General features: G+C 39.3%; 1 protein-coding gene across 4 annotated transcripts in view; it reads left to right on the top strand.

Moving 5' to 3' along the window:
* The window catches only part of NTRK3 (neurotrophic receptor tyrosine kinase 3), a 441,983-nt gene that overhangs the window by 284,110 nt on the left and 137,342 nt on the right, over positions 1-20,531 (top strand). For all 4 annotated transcript variants that reach the window (XM_026709346.2, XM_087941347.1, XM_026709349.2 and 1 more), the window contains one exon: positions 10,452-10,640. In XM_026709346.2, coding sequence (XP_026565131.1) covers positions 10,452-10,640 — 189 coding nt within the window. The remainder of the gene's footprint in view (positions 1-10,451; positions 10,641-20,531) is intronic.

The following is a 20,531-nucleotide window of genomic DNA, read 5'->3' as shown; positions in this document are numbered from 1 at the left end:
GTTTTTTTAAATGAATATGTGTGAAATCTGATCAAATGAAAGTAGACAAACATGGACGCTGCTAAGAATTGCTTTTGTGTCAAGATGCAACAAAACCTGGATCAGCTTAGTAGGATTAACAAACCAGAGAATCTTATTTTATTGCTATGGATTTGCTCAGCTATTAGCCAACCTTCTGCTGCAATTCTGTGATATTCTTTGCCAGATGAAAAGAGGAGGGGGAAAAAGGCATTTAACAATAATAGTCTCTTTGAAAAGGCTTACTCGGGTCAGTTAAAGACTTAGCAGCTGTACCTGCATAAAATGTTAAGCTTGGTCAGAACTAACCTTGGTTATTTCAAACGCATGCTTGCGTGGCTTAGAATGCTATGCAAAATCAGTCTGTTTGGTAAGCCGCAGTTCAATGCATTGTGTAAACTAGACAATGGGTTAATTCAGTAACTGAGATAAGTCTGCTGTGTGCATGCAATCAGGATAGGGGACAAAGAAGTCAATGTACTGCCACACCAGCATGAGGCTGTATGAACCAAACAGATATATGCCTGATGTACAAAAAGGAATGAATGCTGCAGTATATAAAACATACCTTATGACCTGAAGAGATTAGAAAGCTGATATGATGTTATTCCAATTGATTTTGCTGTGTATTTATACTTGAAGGTAAAGAGCAGACATACTGGAAATCAATCAGGCCCTGTGCTGTATCTTCACTCCCTCCACAGTACCGTTTGAATGAAACACTTATATCATTTTTATGGCATGTCTCTGATAGAGATGAGAGATCCAAGAGATTAATGGCTACCACTAAGACCTTTACACAGCAACCTCCTGGCTCTGCCATCATAAAGCACATTGTGGTTCTGGAGTTCAAGGTGCCCTCTAGGGAAGCTTGGCTGCAAGCAAACTAAGAGCTAAATTCACGATGGCAGGAAAACAGAAGATGGGAAGCAAGCCAACGGGTTGGTCCTTGGTCACTTCAAGTTCTTGGGAGAGAAAAGAAAATGAAGGCCAAGAGGTAATGGAGTTCTTCCAATTTTGAACAATCTAACAGGGTTTATTTGCGGACAAAGTGAGCAGCACTACAATTGAAATCCTTATCTTACATTTCTTTTGGGAGCACAAGGTAGCACACTTGAGATTGCTCTTCATGTTTTCATCACAATATATCTCCTGCAAGTTAAGTCACTGAGAGATAGTGACTGGTTCAAATATATCCAGGGAGCTACATGGGTGATGAGAGATTTGAGCTTGAGTTCCATCAGTGTCATGCCCCTGTTGGAATCTGATTTCGAGGGGGAGGCTGAGCAGCTGATAGGGAGTGGGATGTGGCTCCATTGGCTATGGAAGAAACTGGGGAAGGGCACAGTCCTCCACTGAGCAGAGCAGGGGAGAGGTAGAGCAAGGCAGAGGGAATTCAGAGGAAGATCCAAGCCCATCCCCTCTTCATCGTAGGGCATGCAGGGAGGAACAGAGAAGGGAGTTGCGTGGCTTACAGGGGAGGAAAGGACCCTGATTCCCTTCATTAGCTGCAGCTGGGAACGCACTGTTTAAAAAGGGAGTTTGTGCACAGCAACTTGTTGGAAACAAATCATGTATTATCTTGTTTTGTTGAGGCTTATCTGGGTTCCTGGCGTCTTCCCAACTGTGTATGTTTTGTTGGCCTTTGAAGTCTGCAATTCCTTATCCTGCCCTGTCGAGTTAATCACTGCAGCATAGTTTGTGTGAATTTTATTTAGTTTATATGTACTTTCCCTCCACTTAAAAACTGTTCTTGGGAGAGTTTTTTTTCTCTAGCCAAAGGTAACTGGACACTGGGGGCAAAGTTGGAAGTATTAAATGGACTTTTCTTATTTATGTGACTGTGTGGCCTTTGTGCCACACCCTGGGTCATTACAATCAGTTCCAGTCCAACACTTTAAATCATTATACTACATTGCTTCTTCTTGCACTTGGAGTATAGATCTGGAAGTTCTAATCTTAGAGAAAATCTGTTTAAAGTCCCATGTCAAAACTGAAAAATAGAGGAAAAAAATAGTTAACTGATTGTTAGTATCTGTGTGCTGCAATAAAGTTTGGAGCTTGTTTCAATTTTTGACATACCATAATGATGCAAAGTTTATGCTACATTGATTTCTACACACAAGTCAACTAAAGCCCTTCAAACCAAAAGACTCAGCAGCCCCAGAAGAAAAAGCAGGAGTCATTTACATATACTGTAATGACTGCAGTTATAGAACTAATAGATAGAAGGCTGGTAGAATGTGTCCATGAACACCAAGTAGTAGTCGGAAGACATGATGAAAACTCTTTAATTTCACGCAGTATGGACAGCTTAACTATAGTTTCAATTTGGGAAACTCTGACATCCTAGACCAAGCCAAGTCCCCCAGAAGTAGAGAGTTTCTAAAAGCTTGGCCCTCTGACAAATTAGCCATCAATAGACACATAGACATAAACAGTATCTGTATACTATGCAGAATAGACAACAAGCCAAAAAGGGAATAAAAAGACACCTCCCCACCAGCAATCAACACCCAGTTCAGTATAGATTAACTCCAAGATTAACATCTGATCAACAATCAAATAAACCATAGTCCAATCAAGAACTGCCAAAGAAGCCAACAATAAACAACCTAACCAAAGAACCTCTAAGACCGCCTCTACTAACACTGAAAGGCAAGCCATTGGAATATAAATTGAGAGCAAACCTTACTAGCACTGATGATGTTACCTAATCTGGATAATAAAATGTCTGCAAGAAAACAACCAAGCTCAGAGGACCTGTCATTTCAACCCTACACTACAATTATCTCCTTTAAATGAAGTAAAGGGTGGAAGCTTATCAAAGAGAGATCCAACCGAGAACTAAGAAGAAATTACCAGACAGTCAGAACAATTAATCAGTAGAGCTACTTCCTCTGGAAGTTTTGGGGGTTTTCTAGGAGACTATAGGGCCATTTGTCTGGAATTGTATAGGATTTCCCAAATGGGCAGGGGGTAGGTCTAGAAGAGCTACATGTTGCCTTCCAACTCTGTTATTCCATGTTCTGTGTGAGACTTGTGATCTCCTTCTTATGAATGTGGTGAGAATGTGGAGAGGACAGACTAAGGAGCCATGGTGGCACAGTGGTTAGAATGCAGTACTGCAGGCTACCTCTGCTGCCTGCTGTCTGCCTGCAATTTGGCAGTTTGAATTTCACCAGTCTCAAGGTTGATTCAGCCTTCCATCCTTCCGAGGTCAGCAAAATGAGGACCCAGATTGTTAGGGGCCATATGCTGATTCTATAAACTTCTTAGAGAGGGCTGTAAAGCACTGTGAAGTGGCAAATCTATTGCTAAGAACACAAATAAAAATCCCCCAAAAGCAAATGCTTGAGTGGCTTTCCCAGGAAGACACATCAGAGAATGTGCCAAAGCAACCTCTTTCGGCAGAGGGTGGAATTCAGTTAGGGTCCTTTTGTCTTGAGACAGAGGAATACAAAAGCCACTGGGATGAGTATTTCCCACTCCAGTCACCCGCGTTCAGATAAGCAGGTGCAAGCTTGGCTGGCAGCCCATATCTGCCAATAAAAATTAAGAAATTGATTTCCTTTTGTTTGCCTGACAGGATGAAGGCTCTTTTTATGAGACAGTAAATGTAATCCATCTCCGAGCACAGCCAGATTTTTAATTGTATTTGTTGTGCTTTCACTTACTCTGTTTTATGAGTTGCAGTCTGTATTCTTCTTGGCTCAGAAAGCTTACCCTGAGGAATGAATGAGTGCTGGATGCTGGATTCTGTAAAAGGTTGGGGATTTTAAACAAGGACAGTTGGTGGAGCCAAGGTGGTGGTTATTATTTAATTGATAACATTTGCTTTGAAACCAGCTCGCACACAAGCTAGTTAATTCCATGAAGATGATCTAAGAAACCTCCATTAAAAAAAGAAAAAAAAAACGAGCTAATGTGGATTTCTTACTATGAATGCTGTGGGATTACACTGAAGATTTATGTCTTATTTTTATATTTAAGTCCAAACTTTTCACTGGGAATGCAGATGTGATCTTCACCCCAAGACATAAGTTGGACTACTTATGGTACTATCTGATACTATACTATCTTCAGTGTCCCAGGCAGCAAAATATTTAAGGTTCACCGATTCCAGCCCAGCAGCTTTCCCCCAGGGCTTTGTGGCAGTCTTTTGGCAATTAGGAATAGAGGTGGTATTCAGCCAGTTCTGATCAGTTCTGGAGAACTGGTAGCAGAAATTTTGAGTAGTTTGTAGAACTGGCGAATACCACCTCTGACTGGCCCCATCCCCATCAATTCTCTGCCTCCCGAGTCCCAGCTGATCAGCTGGGTCTTCTTTTGTTGCCCTGCACAGGAGAATGGAGCTGGAAAGCAGGTTTGTGGGGTGGGGAGGGAATGGAGATTTTGCAGTAACCTTCCCCTGCCACGCCCACCATTCTACACCATGCCCACCAAGCCATGCCCACAGAACCAGTAGTAAATTTTTTGGAATCCCACCATTGATTAGGAAGTCATATTTACCTTTTTTTATTTTTCCAGGGGTTGAGAATTGCAGTTTACAATATGGTAATGCAATGATATCATGCAGTGGGGAACAGAGCCAGTGTTTTGCATTTTAATGTTTTATAGAAGGCATACAAAGAATATATATATATATATTTTGTAGATTTGTTAAACTGGCTTGATAGCTTACACAGACTTTAGTGCTGTTTCTGGCTCCGATCTAACAGTTAAATTATGACTCTGTTTGGTGATCTGCTACCAAATGTTGGTGATAGCACTTCTGGGGGCTGCAAGAACTGCATATCAACTTTTTTTTATAAAAAATCAGATTATGGATATTTAGTGGGCTGCAAGCCATGGTCCAGTTAAGGAGTGATGCATAAGAGAGACTAAAGCAGGAAGAGTGTCAGAATGCTGAGGGTAGATATGTGTGTGCATTTTACTTTTTATATAAAAATATTTTATAGTTTTGAAATTTTTTTTTCTGCTCAGTAAAACTGAGGCTTTCAGAGACCTCTGTTCCTCAGAGGTTTCCATTGGTATGAATCACCTGAATTCATCATTGGAAGCTGTCAGAAATTGACACTGATATTTCCCACTTAGGAAGAAATCTGCTTTACTGCCTGTAGACTCAAGCAATTAAAAAAAAGCCAACAAAACTCCATTGATCTCTGTTCATTTCTATTTTCCAGCAGCTTTTTTCAAGTAATTTCTATAAGAATTACAAATAGAAGGAATAAAAGCTAACCCAAACTACAAAAAATATAAGAATGCAAAAGAAAAAAAATACAAACAAGGAGAACAATGTAAGGGGGGAAAGAGGGGGGCAGTCCCCCATCACTCCAGCAAGTAAAAGCATTTTAAATATTTTATAGCCATCTCATCATATATCATGTTCTCTCTTCACCTCATAACTCATCTCTGAACTAAAGAAAAACAAATTCCCAGTCTCATAATTTGTTCTTTATCAGCAAAGATCTAGTAAGGGAAACCAGCTATAGTTATTTTTTTATTATTATTTTTAACCCTTGGTCAAATAAGCCAACCCTGTATTCCATCCCTGAACTTAAAAAAAAATCTTAATTTTTAACTATCAAATATAGTCCCAGATCTGAGAGTGCTGTTCTTTGCATCAGACACATATGCAGGAGCATAGTCACACATTCAGTTTTCAAGAGGCTGAGGTTTTTGTCCCTGATATAACTAAAGGAGGGCACCTACTAAAAGAAGCCTGGTTTTCCAATAGCAATTCTATCAATAGGAATATCAAACTACCACCGGCCTACCAAGTACTGAGACACCAGGAATATCCTGCAGGAGGAGCAGAGACCACTTCCCATCAGGGAGCAGGGACTGATGGCACACACACACACACACACACACACACACACACACACACACACACACAAAATCCCTGGGCATGTGGATTTATCCTATGAAGGCACAGCCAGGCTTATCCAAATACAGAGGAGCCCGGCAGAGCTGCTTCAAGCAATAACAGACAGGAATAATGAAGAACGAGCCAGGCCAACCACAAGGTCATGAGCAAAGCAACAAATTGCAATATCTGGCAAGTTAACATCACCTCTTAAAGATAAGCATTCCAGGCTAGGTCTGACAAGGGAGGAAGCAACAACAAAAGATTAACCTCTTTTGACCAACATGACTGAAGCAAAAACAACAGGGCTAATTACATGTGGGAGGCACTTGGAAGGGCCTATTATGCGTGCAAGGGCTAAATTGATTAATGATATATAAAGGCATAGATCTCTGTAATGGTAGCTTAATACTCTGATGATGTCAGCAGAGGCTGACGAAAGCTTAGTAAATAACTATAATTTTAGTTCCTGAGATCGCAAGATGTGTGTTTCTCATTTTCGAGATAGCTGGGTCAATGTGAATTCTTCCTTAAGTACTCATTCCATTCACTCCACTCTATTTAAATTTTGCACCCATCCAACAGTTTATTTGCAATAGATGACTACTTCTTCTTCTTCTTCTTCTTCTTCTTCTTCTTCTTCTTCTTCTTCTTCTTCTTCTTCTTCTTCTTCTTCTTCTTCTTCTTCTTCTTCTTCTTCTTCTTCTTCTTCTTCTTCTTCTTCTTCTTCTTCCCTCCTCCTTCTCTTCCTCCTCCCTCTCTCTCTGTATGTATGCGCGTGCATGCGCACTCACATGCACGTGTGTCTGCATTTAAGGGAGAATGTGTCTTCCTCTCTCTCTTACTATGGGGTCCTTCCTGAAAAACATTTGGATATTCAGATGTTCAAACTCTCTACACAGAACTACTGAAACCCATTTTAGCTTAGTCTAGTGTGTTGTAGAAAAAAAAATGAATTGTTTTTGGATTTATGTCAATGCCTACAAAATAGCATGTACCAATATTCTGCTATTCTCCATCCTTCTGATCCCCAGAAAGAAGGTGAGAACCTGTAGAACATATCCCCTTTGTAATGAAAATCTAAGTAGTGGAAAATTTTGGGAGTGCCATTATGGTTCCCTCATGTTGAGACAAATAGACCCTATCTATTTTATAAGAAGGTCAATAATACCTCTATTTACTTGTAGCACTCTCACTCCGAATGACCATCACCTTGCTAGTATTTAATGAAATCTTGTTTGGTTTTCAAACCGCGTGCTTCCCTTTTGCTTGCTGAGAAAACAGAAATCTTGTAAGTCTCATAAAGTTTATTGGCTCAGCATCCATACCATGGGTAGCCACTTCCTGTGCAGTATCCTCTATCACTCACATTGACAACGGCAATTGTAGTCAAAAGGACAAAAAAGAGAAAGAAATGCAAATTTGTCAAATTCAGTTTACAATAAAAGTTGGAGTTAGGGAGTGGGAAAAAATGTGGAGAGAGTAATGACTTTCTTCTGAGTGCAATATCTATTATGGCTGCCAGAAATCAGACTGATTATATCATGGCTTTATTAGGTTCCATTTCTTTGCACTATATGTGCAAACTATATTGTGCACATCTCACTATATTGTGGGGTGTGTGGTTTTGCATTTTGCCCACCACTTCGCCCGATCTGCAGTGCATCTCAAGTGTTCTTTTGGGTTTGATGCGTAATGATGCGACATTGAAATCTTGAGTGACGTTGCAGAGTTTGATACCTTCCTTACCTTTACTTTTCTCATGTGGGCTTGGGCCCGGCACTGGCAGTTATTGAGAGTGGGGTTGGGGGCAAGATGCAGACTCTGTAAACCACTTAGAGAGGGTTGCAAAGCAGTATATAAGTCTAAGTGCTATTACACTATTACAACTGCAGGCTATTACACTGCAGGCTAATTCTGCCCACTGCCAGCAGTTTGATTCTCACTGATTCATGGTTGACTCAGCCTTCCATCCTTCTGAGGTTGGTAAAATGAGGACCCAGATTGTTGGGGGCAATATACTGACTCTGTAAAACTGCTTAGAGAGGGCTGTAAAGCACTATGAAGTGGCATATAAGTCTAAGTGCTATTGCTATTGCTATTCACATCCCATTCCCAAGTTTTTAAAAAACCCTTTTTCATCAATAAACTTTGAAGCTTACCTTTTGTTGCTGACTCATGTTCCATAAAAATAAATTGTGCAATTTGGAATAGATCAGGTGACATAAAAAAGATATCTCTGTTGCCCACTCACCCCATACATCCAGAAGAAAGACACAGAAAATGAAATGGATTGACTCTTCCTCCTCTCAGTGAGAGTCTCAAGACAGCAGAAGAAAAATCACTCTAGGCATCATTTTTCTCTCTCCTCTGGTTTAACAAATTGTGGTTCTTTGATTAAAATGCCAAGGAGGCTGTTGATCTCTGTCCCTTTACTCTTCTCCTCCTACTAGGAATCTGGGGCTTCCTTGCAAATAGACAGCAAAGGGCTTTGCAGGTCTCTGTGAAACCTTGGAGTTGAGGAATGTAAATGTATGTTTTGATTTCCAAGTGCCAATGAAATCCTAAGTATCATGAGGACATGAGTACACATGGATTTTTGGTGTGTGTGTGTGTGTGTGTGTGTGTGTCTTACAACAGCCTTTCTATCCTGCCTGAAAACAACAGGGGATATTACTGATGTCTGGGACATCACTGGAATAGACCATTTTTATGGTGGGAGAGGGGATTTTGGCATAGGGGGTATAGGGGGTAATGCAAGGGAAAGGGTGCCTGCTGAGAATTCATCCTTTCACTCTTACGTACCTCCTCCAGGATAATTTAGCCTACTTTCAGGGAAAAGAGCCCAAAGGCCAAATTTCATTTCAGAAATAGCAGTCCCATCCTTTTTACTGCATTGCCTATGTGGATTTGGGACACACATGTGGATCTGGGATCTTATTTTCCAAAGCACCAGAAGGCAAGACAAGAAATAATAGATGGAAATTAATCAAGGAGAGAAACAGCCTGAAATTAAGGAGAAACTTTCTGACAGTGAGAGCAGTCAATCAGTAGAACAGCTTGCCTTCAGAAGCTGTGGGTGCTCCATCACTGGATGTTTTCAAGAAGAGACTGGGCAGCCATTTGTCCAGAAGGGTATAGGGTCTGCTGCTTGAACAGGATCTGAACTAGAAGATCTCCAAGGTCGTATCCATTTCTGTTATTTTGTAATACTGTAATTTTTCTCTATGGTGTAAAGGAAATCTCAGGAAAGCCACCATATTTGAGGCAGGCGTACATATTTGGAGGCAACTATTCTGCATTTAAAGATACAATGGCAACAAATGCAATAGAAGGAGAGCCCTATGGTGTCCAGAAATCAAAGAACTCTAGCAGCATCTTTTCTAGACTAACAAGTTATATTAAAGTATGAAGTTACATGCATCTGATAAAGTGAGCTGTAACTCCCAAAAGCCTTTTAATAAAATTTGTTTCTCTGAGAAGATGGTACCCAACCTCTTCTGATTTGTGACTACACATAATCTCCCTCCCTCCCTCCCTCCCCCGCCTCTCTCTGTGTTTGTGTGTGTATGTGTGATGCATGTGGTCCCACAAAGAAGCTCATTAGATCAATTTTTCTAAAGCTGAGTTGAGGTTTTCACTCCTCTGACACCCGGTAAGCATGGTGAAAGATATGGATTGATGGAGTAATGTAAAAATCTGCCAAAGATCGGTAAAAGCTGGGTGAAAGTTGATTTAGGTTAAATAACAATGATGGATGGGAAGGAAAGAAATATAGGAGGATCCATAAGTGGAATCTAAGAACTGGAGAAATCCAATCTGTTTGTTCATCTATGGAATTAATATTGGGGCAGAGTTGAGACTGTTTGTCTGTTTTTAAGTAGTTTGTATGCTGCCCATTCCTGGAGGCTTTAAACAGCTAACATCAATAAATTCATGCACCTATACATATTGTCACTGCTGGAGCAGGGGCCTCATACTCTGGTCATAATAATAGGAAATTTGCTTTGCGGGTAATAGTTATTATGTTTCTGTGGATCAAGGCCTGAAAAGCCTATAGAACATAAGTGTTTCTTGCAAGAAACTTGGAGTTGTGTATCAAGTTGGGGGAAATTCATTAACTGAATGCAGTCTTCATAAAGAATGTAACATTTGATTTGATCCCAAAACATTAACATATTTATACAAATAGTTGACTATGGAATAAGAGTTCTTGTTGACCAGTAACTTTTTTTTGGCATTACTACAAGGAAAGAATTACGCTTTGCATACAAAAATGACAGGTTTTATCAGAGACCTCGGATAGACACTCTTCATCAGTGCTGACAAACTATTTTCTGTATTCTTATGTAGCTCTTTGTTTGGCAAAGATGCCAAGGAACAAGAAAGGCAGACATGGAAAATGTCCACTTAGCCCCAGGTGCTGCATTTGATCACACAAGAAGATGGTTATTGATCTGCAAAGTGGACCCTGCACTTGCAGGAAAAATGCTTGGAGATGATTGATGGTGATGATGATGATGATGATGATGATGATGATGACATATCTCTTTGTTTTTAGGTCCTGTGGCTGTAATCAGTGGAGAAGAGGATTCTGCTAGCCCTCTTCATCACATCAATCATGGCATCACCACACCTTCATCATTGGACACTGGCCCAGACACGGTGGTGATCGGTATGACCCGGATTCCTGTCATCGAAAACCCACAATACTTCCGACAAGGCCACAACTGCCATAAACCAGACACATGTAAGTAATCTTACTTTCTTTTTATATGACAATATGGAGATAGGAAAATAAAGAAAACCAAGAGAAGTAAGATATCTTACTAGAGAGAAAAGATCATAGCCTTTGTATGGTCCAGAAACCAGAAGAATATTTTGTTTTTTGTCCTAGAATTATAACATTTGTGGATTTGTTATACAAGGTGAAATGATTGATTCACCATCCAGTAATCAATGCATCATTATCCTTGTAGAAGCTCACCCCCCCTCAAAAAAAAAACACATTACAAGGAAGGCTTCCATGATAACCTTTGCTACAATCCTGAGTGTAGGTTATATAAGGAGAATGCAAGGCAAATTTAGTATGTGAAGCAGGGAGTGACCTCAAGATTTATTGAATGAAATAAATAAATCATGCCAGGAAGCAAGAAATCTTTCTGTCTTCAACATCCCCATGTTTATAGTACCAGATACGTCCTATTAAACAGTTTTAAACCATTCAGTGGTCATGACAAATCCTTTTCCTCTGCTATATCTTTACAAAATATGAGAAGATGAACCACTAGGCCTACTGAAATCAGAGTTGATTGTAAAGGCCACTAATGTATAATTTGAAATCCTTCGGGGAAATTTTGGATTTTGAAATAGAGTCTGCAATAGGCAAATATTCTGTTCTTTAAAAAATAGATCTGAATGAGCAAGGATTCAGTGTCGATATTTCCAAACATTGGCCTTCTTCTATTCTGAGCACCGTATTTGATTTTGCTGCATTTTATTTCTCTTTAAATGGAACTAAATCAGGTTCACAAAGTGTTTTCTTATGAAGCCAGCTGACTCCCATTACTGATTTTTTTAAGCTCTAGTGGTTCAGTTCTCGCTCCTGCCCTTGATTCTTGTAGGGCAAACTGCTTTTTATCGACAGTGGATCTCTTTATGTAAACTAAAGAACATCATGAGTATTAACTCATCCTTACAAGTTAATCGGGACTCCTCATTCCTACGATTTAAAACATCACAGCCCATGTAATCACCTTGCAGATTTCCCAAAGGGGCTCCAAACCAAACCATTGTAAACCAAACCACATGAAAAAAAAGGTCCATCTCCTCTTTCCAAACCATCTCATGTGCTTCATATCCATGTGCTTCCTGTTGTCTTTGTTTCCTGTTACTAATCATGATTCTGGCTAAAGCAATTGTAATGGGGGCCTTTTGGATAGGATATGGGGGATTTTATGGCAGTCTCCAAGATTGAAAAATTCAAAGTTTGGTGCTTGCCTCTCTGTGAGATGTGGAAGACTGTCTTGGAGAGCTGCTTTTATTTTTGCAAATTCTGCTGGCTGTTGCCAGAGTTACTAAAGTAAGGCTGAACATTATGCTCCTTTACTTAGAAGTAAATCAAATGGAAGGTAATGGGATTTGCTGCCAGGTAAGTGCATGGAGGATTCCATACTGGGTTGATTTAATTGGCAGGCCAGAATTATAATCAGCATTGTGCTAAAGACTGATCCATTAGATCTTTCAAATGTAAATTAGCAATTATAAAATGACGATCCATTGCTTCAGATGTGCATGTGTTCAATTTTCATCCTTTCCCCCAAGATGATGATGTTTTGAATGCCCCCCCACTTTTTTTCTGAATTAACCTCATGAATCTTCCACCAATTGACAATATCTTTGTGAAGGGAGAGATTTCACAAAGTTTATGGGGCTAATGAAATGTGGCTGTAGGGTAACATCCCTGAAGATCGGTTTGTGAGCAATTTAAACAAGAGGGAAAGTTTTGAACGAAAAGACGTTGAAAAGTTGTGAACAGGGATTTAAGCTGGCACTGTTTAAACCACTAATGGATTATAAGCTGCCATTCGGGTTCAGGTCTGGTTATAAGAGAGGGGTCGGTTTGGGGATTCAAGTTCTGAAGTTACTTGGAGTTGACAACAGAAGAGGGAGAAGAAAAATGTAACAGGTTAATCTGACACAAATGTATCATACCGGGGTGAGAACAAAGGGCTTCAGACAATTAATTGCACCGATCTTCAACTTTTCTTATGGCATATTTGTGTTCAGTGTGTCTGCACACCAGTGGTGGGATTCAAATTTTTTTACTACCAGTTCTGTGGGTGTGGCTTGGTGCGTGTGGCAGGGGAAGGATACTGTAAAATCTCCAGTCAGAGGTGGTATTTGCTGGTTCTCCGAACTACTCAAAATTTCCGCTACTGGTTCTCCAGAACTGGTCAGAAACTGCTGAATACCACCTCTGGTTAGAATGTGGTATTGCAGACTAATTCCATCAGTTGCTTCGGAGTGAGAAAATGACCTGTTGTTGCTGCTTTCCCATCTCCTCGGCTTCTTATGACAAGCTAGATGATCAAGGACAGTACTTGATTACACTGAGAATCATCACAAAGGACGCATTAATGCATAGCAAATGAAACATACAACCACATCATAATACAGTTGGCCCTGGAAGCCTTGGACTTCTTCCAAGGAGGCATCTGAAATGATGAAATTTGAAAATGTACATGCATACATTTGATCTGATGTGATTGCCAAACAGCTTTATTACCAAGGTCACTAACCTGAAATAAATTCACTTTATATATAGAGAGAGAACTGTAACAGTGTCTTCTATGTGACAAAAACTCAGCGCTAAGCAAAATTAACTATGATGACTTGGAAAGAAATCTCACTGAGTTCAAGGACACTTAGTGCTGAGTTACATACACTTCAGATTGCTGTCAAGCTGGGTGACTGCTGCTTAGGCAGCCTTGCAGGCTAGGTTGCTGTGTTTCTTGGTTAGCTAACTATGCTTGTTATTCAAGCAAAATATCTAGAACAGAAGAATAGGGTTGTTGTTTTTTCCTCCTCTGTCTCTAGGAATGTAATTTCCCTGGTGCTTAGCTTAAGTGGGTGAGTTTTGCTTGCACATCTGAATCATGTATACGGAGTATAGCACATAATATGAATAGGTTTCTAACAAACATATCCAGCACATCCCAAATTTATCTAGCTATATTTCGATAGATTATATCTGCCAACCATGTTTTGGTGGTACTCCTTCCAGGCTTTCTACCTGATAATACATATTAAGGAGAAGATGCAAGGAACAAATTTTGGACATTCTGCATGCAAGATCTAGCCTTAGTTTCTAAATTAAATTAAAGGCTCCCTCACTTATGGTTCTTTCGGAGTTGAGGTAATGAAAATATGTACAAGAACCTCCAAAGAAGGCTCAGTTCCATAAGATATTTGATGCCAGGTCCTTTTCCCATAGCATGTCACAATGACAGCTACAGTATTTACAGATTAAATCTTTGTATATCTATTCAAACATACATCCAACTATTTTAAAAGAGAATTATCACCCCACCCAAGAATTGCAGTTTAATTATTAACCAGTTAGATCAATTTATATATCTATTATTTATTGAATTTGCTGCACAGTTTTCTTTTTATATGTAGATACTTTATTCAAAGATATTTAATTACATGTGTGCCTGTGTATATTTTGGACTGCAGATCATTGTTGTTAAAATCTACAAAATATATTTTATTCAGGGAGAAGTTGTTTGCTGCAAAAATTAACAATAAAGGCTAGCTCGGTTATTTATCTGTTCATTCACAGCAGATATCTACCATTTCATCTGTATTGTACCATAAATATGTTATATTTATCCATATTTAGCTTAATCATTTTATTGATCAAGATTCAACTATCCAGATTGTGTTTTGTCAGCAGCTATTCAAAATAGATACCAGATAATAGCGAAGGGCAAAGTTATCTTTTTAAAATTTATTTATTTAGGCTGATAGAAGCAAAGAAGAGAGAGGGAACCCCTACTCCAAGTTGGGTTCAACGTCAGACATTTGTCTATTTTATTATATTTTCTTGGCAATGGTAGAGTAGTTTTCCACTTCTTCTGGGAGGATTTTTTGGTCAACTTTCCAATCTAGCTTTCACATTTCTTGGCAGCCTTTCATCCATGTATGAATCTAGTTCAGTTCTTCTTTTTGAAGGCAAGGTTAGCTAGGAAGATAAATGATTTTTTTTCTTAGTTTCTCTCTCCTTTCATTTTTTCTTTGTGTCTATTGCCAAACAGTATTGCAGTTTGGAATTGCTGCAACCTTGTATACAGGGTGCCCAGGCATTAGCAGGCAGGCACATAAATTCTCAAGCAAATAAATCTAGTTAACTAGTTAACAGGCAATCTTTCATCGGGTGAAGGACATGCCAGTACAGGTAACTAAGCTAAAAAGAGAAGTAGTGAGAACTTTATATCCTTAATGCACTTATTAATAGCATATTGGTGTGATATAGATTTTTGCCACTTCCTATACTAACAAACATAACTTATTGCATACTGTAGATCTTTATATGGAATTGCTTACTTCAGTTGATGGCAATAGCTGAATACAATGCAGAAAATAACTTTTGGCTGCCCCCCATGGATCGGCCATCTTATACGCTAATGAACATGCCTTTTTTTAAAATCCTGCAAGGAATAATCTGAGATCCAATCTGGGTCAGTCACCGGGACCAGAGTTTTAGTCTCCCAAGCTTTTGGATTCCTGCTGGAGCCCATCCTCAGGGAACTTCTCTCTACCAGAATGTGTGCTTTGGGCTATTCTATGTGTAGTATTAAGGGGATGCAGTGACTCAGTGGCTAAGAAGCTGAGCTTGTTGACCAGAAAGGCTGGCAGTTCAGCGGTTTGAATCCCTAGCACTGCGTAATGGAGTGAGCTCCTGTGACTTGTCCCAGCTTCTGCCAACCTAGCACTTTGAAAGCATGTAAAAAATGCAAGTAGAAAAATAAGGACCACCATGGTGGGAACGTAACAGCATTCCATGTGCCCTTCAGCATCTAGTTATGACCACAGAGACGTCTTCAGACAGCGCTGGCTTTTCGGCTTTGTAATGGAGATGAGCACTGCTCCCTAGAACTTGAAATGACTAGCACGTATGTGCAAGGGGAACCTTTACCTTTACCTTTTTGCATAGTATTTATGTGATGCAGGTTGTGTATGGCTTTTTATTTGTTTGATTGGGATATTGATGGCCAGCTATTAAGTTGTTGGCTGTTGTTTCCTTGTGCTGCCAAGTCCTCATCATTTAAGTACCTCATACGCTAGCAGTAAATCAGGGACCCATTTCCCAGCTTGAGAATCTAATCCCTTCTTCAAGGTAGTGCCAGTTTTTGGGTTGGGTTGGTGACCTGATTCTGACATGCCCCCCCCCCCCAAAAATGTTGAATTTACTGCAGGAGGGTTCTGGGTTATGTTTAGCTATGTTTTGGGGGACTGTCAAGAAAGGTTGCAAGAGGGTGTTTGAGGGGCAGGTTGGATTGATTGGACAAAGTCAGCTCAAAGAGGTTCAGTTATGACTCTTCAAAGTCATATACAGGTAGGCTTACAACAATTTGTTTAGTGATCATTCAAAGTTATAATGGCACTGAAAAAAGTGACTTATGACCATTTTTCAGTTAGTTTCAACCATGATCAAAATTCAGATACTTGGCAACTGGTTCATATTTATGATTGTTGCTGTATCCCACGATCATGTGATCCCCCTTTGTGACCCTCTGACTAACAAAGTCAACAGGGAAGCCAGATTCACTTAACAACTGGGTTACTAACATATGGACTGCAGTGTTTCACTTAACAACTGAAGCAAGAAAGATCATAAAATGGGGCAAAATTAACTTAACCAATGTGTCACTTAACAACAGAAGTTTTGGGCTCAATTGTGGTCACACAAATTCAAATCCAATCTATATGGATTGCATGGATCTATTTATTTGGTATCAGTCCACTGACTGGAACACCTATTGGACTCTTAAAAATAATCAGCAAAATGATTGAAGTTCCTAGCTCCCAAATGTTTGCCCCCCATTTATTCATCATGGCAGGGCAACTATCAGTGTTTTTTTTCAACTCCATACAGTGATCACTGGAAAGGCTGCAGGGCAGTTGCAAATATTTTTTGTGTGGCTCTGTGTTTGATTTACCTATTTATTTTCTGGTGACAGAGATTGAGCCTGCTCTAAGGAGGGCAGAATGGGCTAATAGGAATCTGTCTCAGAGCCTCTGATTTTTTTTCTAATATATGCTGCATACCAAATAGAATTTGCATTGCTGGCTTCTTTCAAGGACAAATGGAAATGCAGGATGAATGTGGGACCTCATCTAAAGCAGCCCAAAATGACAAACATTGCTCCCAAACTTCACAGAACTTTGCTCACAAAACACAGAGACATCCATCACCTCAGAAAAGGAAGATTACAGTTTTTGAAACATGAATTATGTATGTGCTTTGATTTATGGAAGAAAAAATAAATGAAATGATGTATCAGGACCCAAGGAAGTATACCACCGGACTTAAAACCAATCCAAGAATCCCTTTTTCATGCAATTTCATAAAAACTCCAAAAAAAGCAAAGCAAACTTCTTAAAGAGAGTTTAGATGGTTCATCTGCTTAATCAATGCTATCTGTACAGAATAGACTAGACTAGACTAGACTAGACTAGAATAGAATAGAATAGAATAGAATAGCTTTATTTGGCCAAGTGTGGTTAGAGACACACTGAATTTGTCTGTTACAGAGACAAATTCTACGCCTTGTGGCCTGCCTGGACCTTATCGAAGGGAGCAGTACAGTCCAAGGGCAAAATAAAAATTAATGTGAAAAAGAGTTCTGCTAGATCAGCTCAAGGGTTTATCTCTCAATTATGAAATCCCATTGAGTCATTATCACTGATGAGATTCAACAGCAAAATGGCTACATTTCATTGGTATGATTTTGTGTCCTTTTCAATAATGATGATTAACTGTCATCCAGGCCATGGTTGTCTCAAAGGTGCTTTTTCAAAAGGCAACTGGACTTTTTTAGTTTCGCTGGAAGATATTTTGCTTCTCAACCAAGAAGCTTCCTCACTTCTGAAGAAACTTCTTAGATAAGAAGCGAAATGTCTTCCAACAAAACCAAGGAAGTCCAGTTCCTTTTTGAAAAAAATACTTTTGGGACAATGGTGATTAAGGGTCAAAATGGGAGCGCTTTGTTTCTTAAAGCCCAATTCCTCCTAGACTCCACCTTGAGTCTCCAAAGCTACAAGATGCATCAAAGCATTTGGTCCATGCCATTTTTCAGGGTCAAATGATAGTCTTCAGGATCTCCAACCTCAACCAATAAGAACCTATTCAATCCTGATCTACTTCTTTATGATAGCCATTTTCACCACAATCCTGTATGGCAACATGAGGAGTAGGCATAGCTGAGGACCTGCATCCACACAAATCAGTGAGAGCTCTTTTTATTACAGTGGGGAGCCTATTGTTTAATATCAGCTACTGCATCTTTGTTGAAGAATGAGGTTAAAATTCTTAGCTTGTATGTGTTTCTGAGTGTCAGTGACTCACAGAGCATGGTGTGTGGCTGCCTCCTTTGTTGTCATTCAACCCTTAGCAACAATGCAAGGTTCACCATATGGGTGGAGCAGACATCCACCCAAACAGCCATTTTCATTATCTTATTTATTCCATGTTGCCCTGGTGTAATTGCATCTTCCATTTTAGTAATTATACATATTCACACTAATTGAGTAATTAAATATAATTACAGAAAACTGTAAATACAGGCTAATCCACTCCCCCTTTAAAGTACTTCAGAGGAAAAGAAAATCTCCACCCAATAATTTGTTGGAAAATGCATTGATGGATGATTTGGGATGGACAAATTAATTTATTCCCTTCCTGTGTTTTGTTCCTTAAGTATTTTCCTAAATCCATTTTATCAAGTTTATTCATTGTTCTTCCTATTTAAAAAATTAAGCCTGAATCAATTTGTACTGAAATCTCCCTATTGTACCCATTTCTGCAAACCACTTTTTTGTTAACACAAACAGTTTGATTGGGACACAGTGTTTGAGTGGGGGGACTGCATTACAACTTTAACAAAATATTCAATGAAAAGAGTGGTTATTTTTTAATATGTGTATTTCTCAGGACTTGTGGATTAGATTTGATGATTTCAAGCTTATGATCAAATGAAATTTTCTCCCATTTGCATTATGTATCAGAGTTGCATTAGAATTTTTAGTCTTCTTTTTAATTCCTGAAATCATGTCTACTTATAAACCTAATTTATGTATGTGTGGTGACTTTTTGTTCTCTGGAATTATCCACTTTCAGTGGCCAGGCTGACTGGCAAGTGCAATGAAGAAGGCCTTAATTTTGATATATTAACAAACCAATCTTTCTCTCCCAAACATTGATGGACTAGCATTGGAGAAAGTTCAGCAGATAAACATTTCTCTGTAGGATCAAAGAAACACTATAAATAGAAATAGCACTTAGACTTATATACCACTGCACAGAGTTTTACAGCCCTCACTACAGAGGGCTTTACAGAGGCAGCACATTACCTCCAACAATCTGGGTCTTCATTTTCTCCATCTCGGAAGGATGGAAGGCTGGGTCAACCTTGAGCCGGTGAGAATCGAATTGCTGGCAGTTGGCAAAATTAGCCTGCAACACTGCATTCTAAGCACTGTGTCACCACAGCTCAAGATGTGATCACCTGTGATAATGCTAGTGTTGTTGGCCAACCTCAGAAGTTCTAGCGCAATTGGCAGGAGTTTCAGTACTGCTAACATGTGGCTTTATAATGTCCATTGCTTTGGACATCCATGGATGATTTTTAATCTTATTTCCCATTATGATTGTGACATAGGATCACTCAAGGGTATTCTGGGGAAATTAAAGAGCAGCTGTCTTGCAGTTTTTATGCAGTTTTAACCCACATGACTAGTAGAGGCTGTTGGGTGCATATTGGTAATAAGAAAAGGGCAACTAAGGGAAAATTTTCCTGGAGGAGACAGTATAACCACCAATGTAGGGTTCATTTTGATCATAGTTTGTGTGCCACTGAGAATAAGTCTCTACTCACATTGTTATTGCTCACATACTTATATTCTGGACGGGCTCCAGGGCAGGAATGTATTGGATCTGTCATAAATTCATTATTGAATTCATTATTATTATTTATTATTGAACACATGTTATGTTAGAACTCGTAATATTGATGGGCACTGTGGAAAAACAAGGTAGCATCATCAGAAAAGTAGTAAAAAGGAAGATATCGAAATCATTATGCAGCTGCATTGTAAGTTTCCTATGCTGTGTGTCTGTGGTAGTGGTGGGAGATTTATACCTTTGTCCTTTGTATATACACCAGCATTTACAGTAAATCCATACTGTATGTATAGATATACGGATATGTGTGTGTGTAGACATCCATACAGGCATGTGTATAATGTAGTGTAGCAAAAGCAATAGCAATAGTAGTAGCATAGCCTACCGTGTATCCAGCTAGGTTGTTTTCAATACATGTAGTCCTTGAATTATGACCACAATTGAGCCCAAAGTTAATGTTGCTAAGCAAAACACTTGTTAAGTGAGTTGTGCCCCATTTTATGACTTTTCTTGCCACAGTTGTTAAGTGAATCACTTAGCAATTGTAAAGTTAGTCATGTGGTTGTTAAGTGAATGGCTTCCCCATTAACTTTGCTTGTCTGAAGCTCACAAAAGGTGATCACATGACCCTGGGATATGAGGCAGTTGCCAAGCATCCAAATTTTGACCACATGACCATGGGGATGCTGCAATGGTCACAAGTGTGAAAAATGGTCAATAAGTTACTTTCTTCAGTGATGTTGCAGCTTAGAACAGTCACTAAACAAATTGTTGTAAGTTGAGGACTACCTGTAACAGTTCCCTATCTGGTTATACTGGTTTATTATCCTAATAAAGTTTGATTTTATTTGAAGATACTTTGTCTTGCAATGGATATTTTTAATGTGCATTTTCATATGACTATTATTCCCTTCCTTTCCTTTCCCTTCCCTTCCCTTTGAAAAATTATCT

This window comes from Pseudonaja textilis, chromosome 13 (assembly GCF_049901715.1).
Source record: "Pseudonaja textilis isolate UNSWEBS1 chromosome 13, rPseTex1.2, whole genome shotgun sequence".
NCBI lineage: Eukaryota > Metazoa > Chordata > Lepidosauria > Squamata > Elapidae > Pseudonaja > Pseudonaja textilis.
This window is presented reverse-complemented; position numbering and strand designations above follow the sequence as displayed.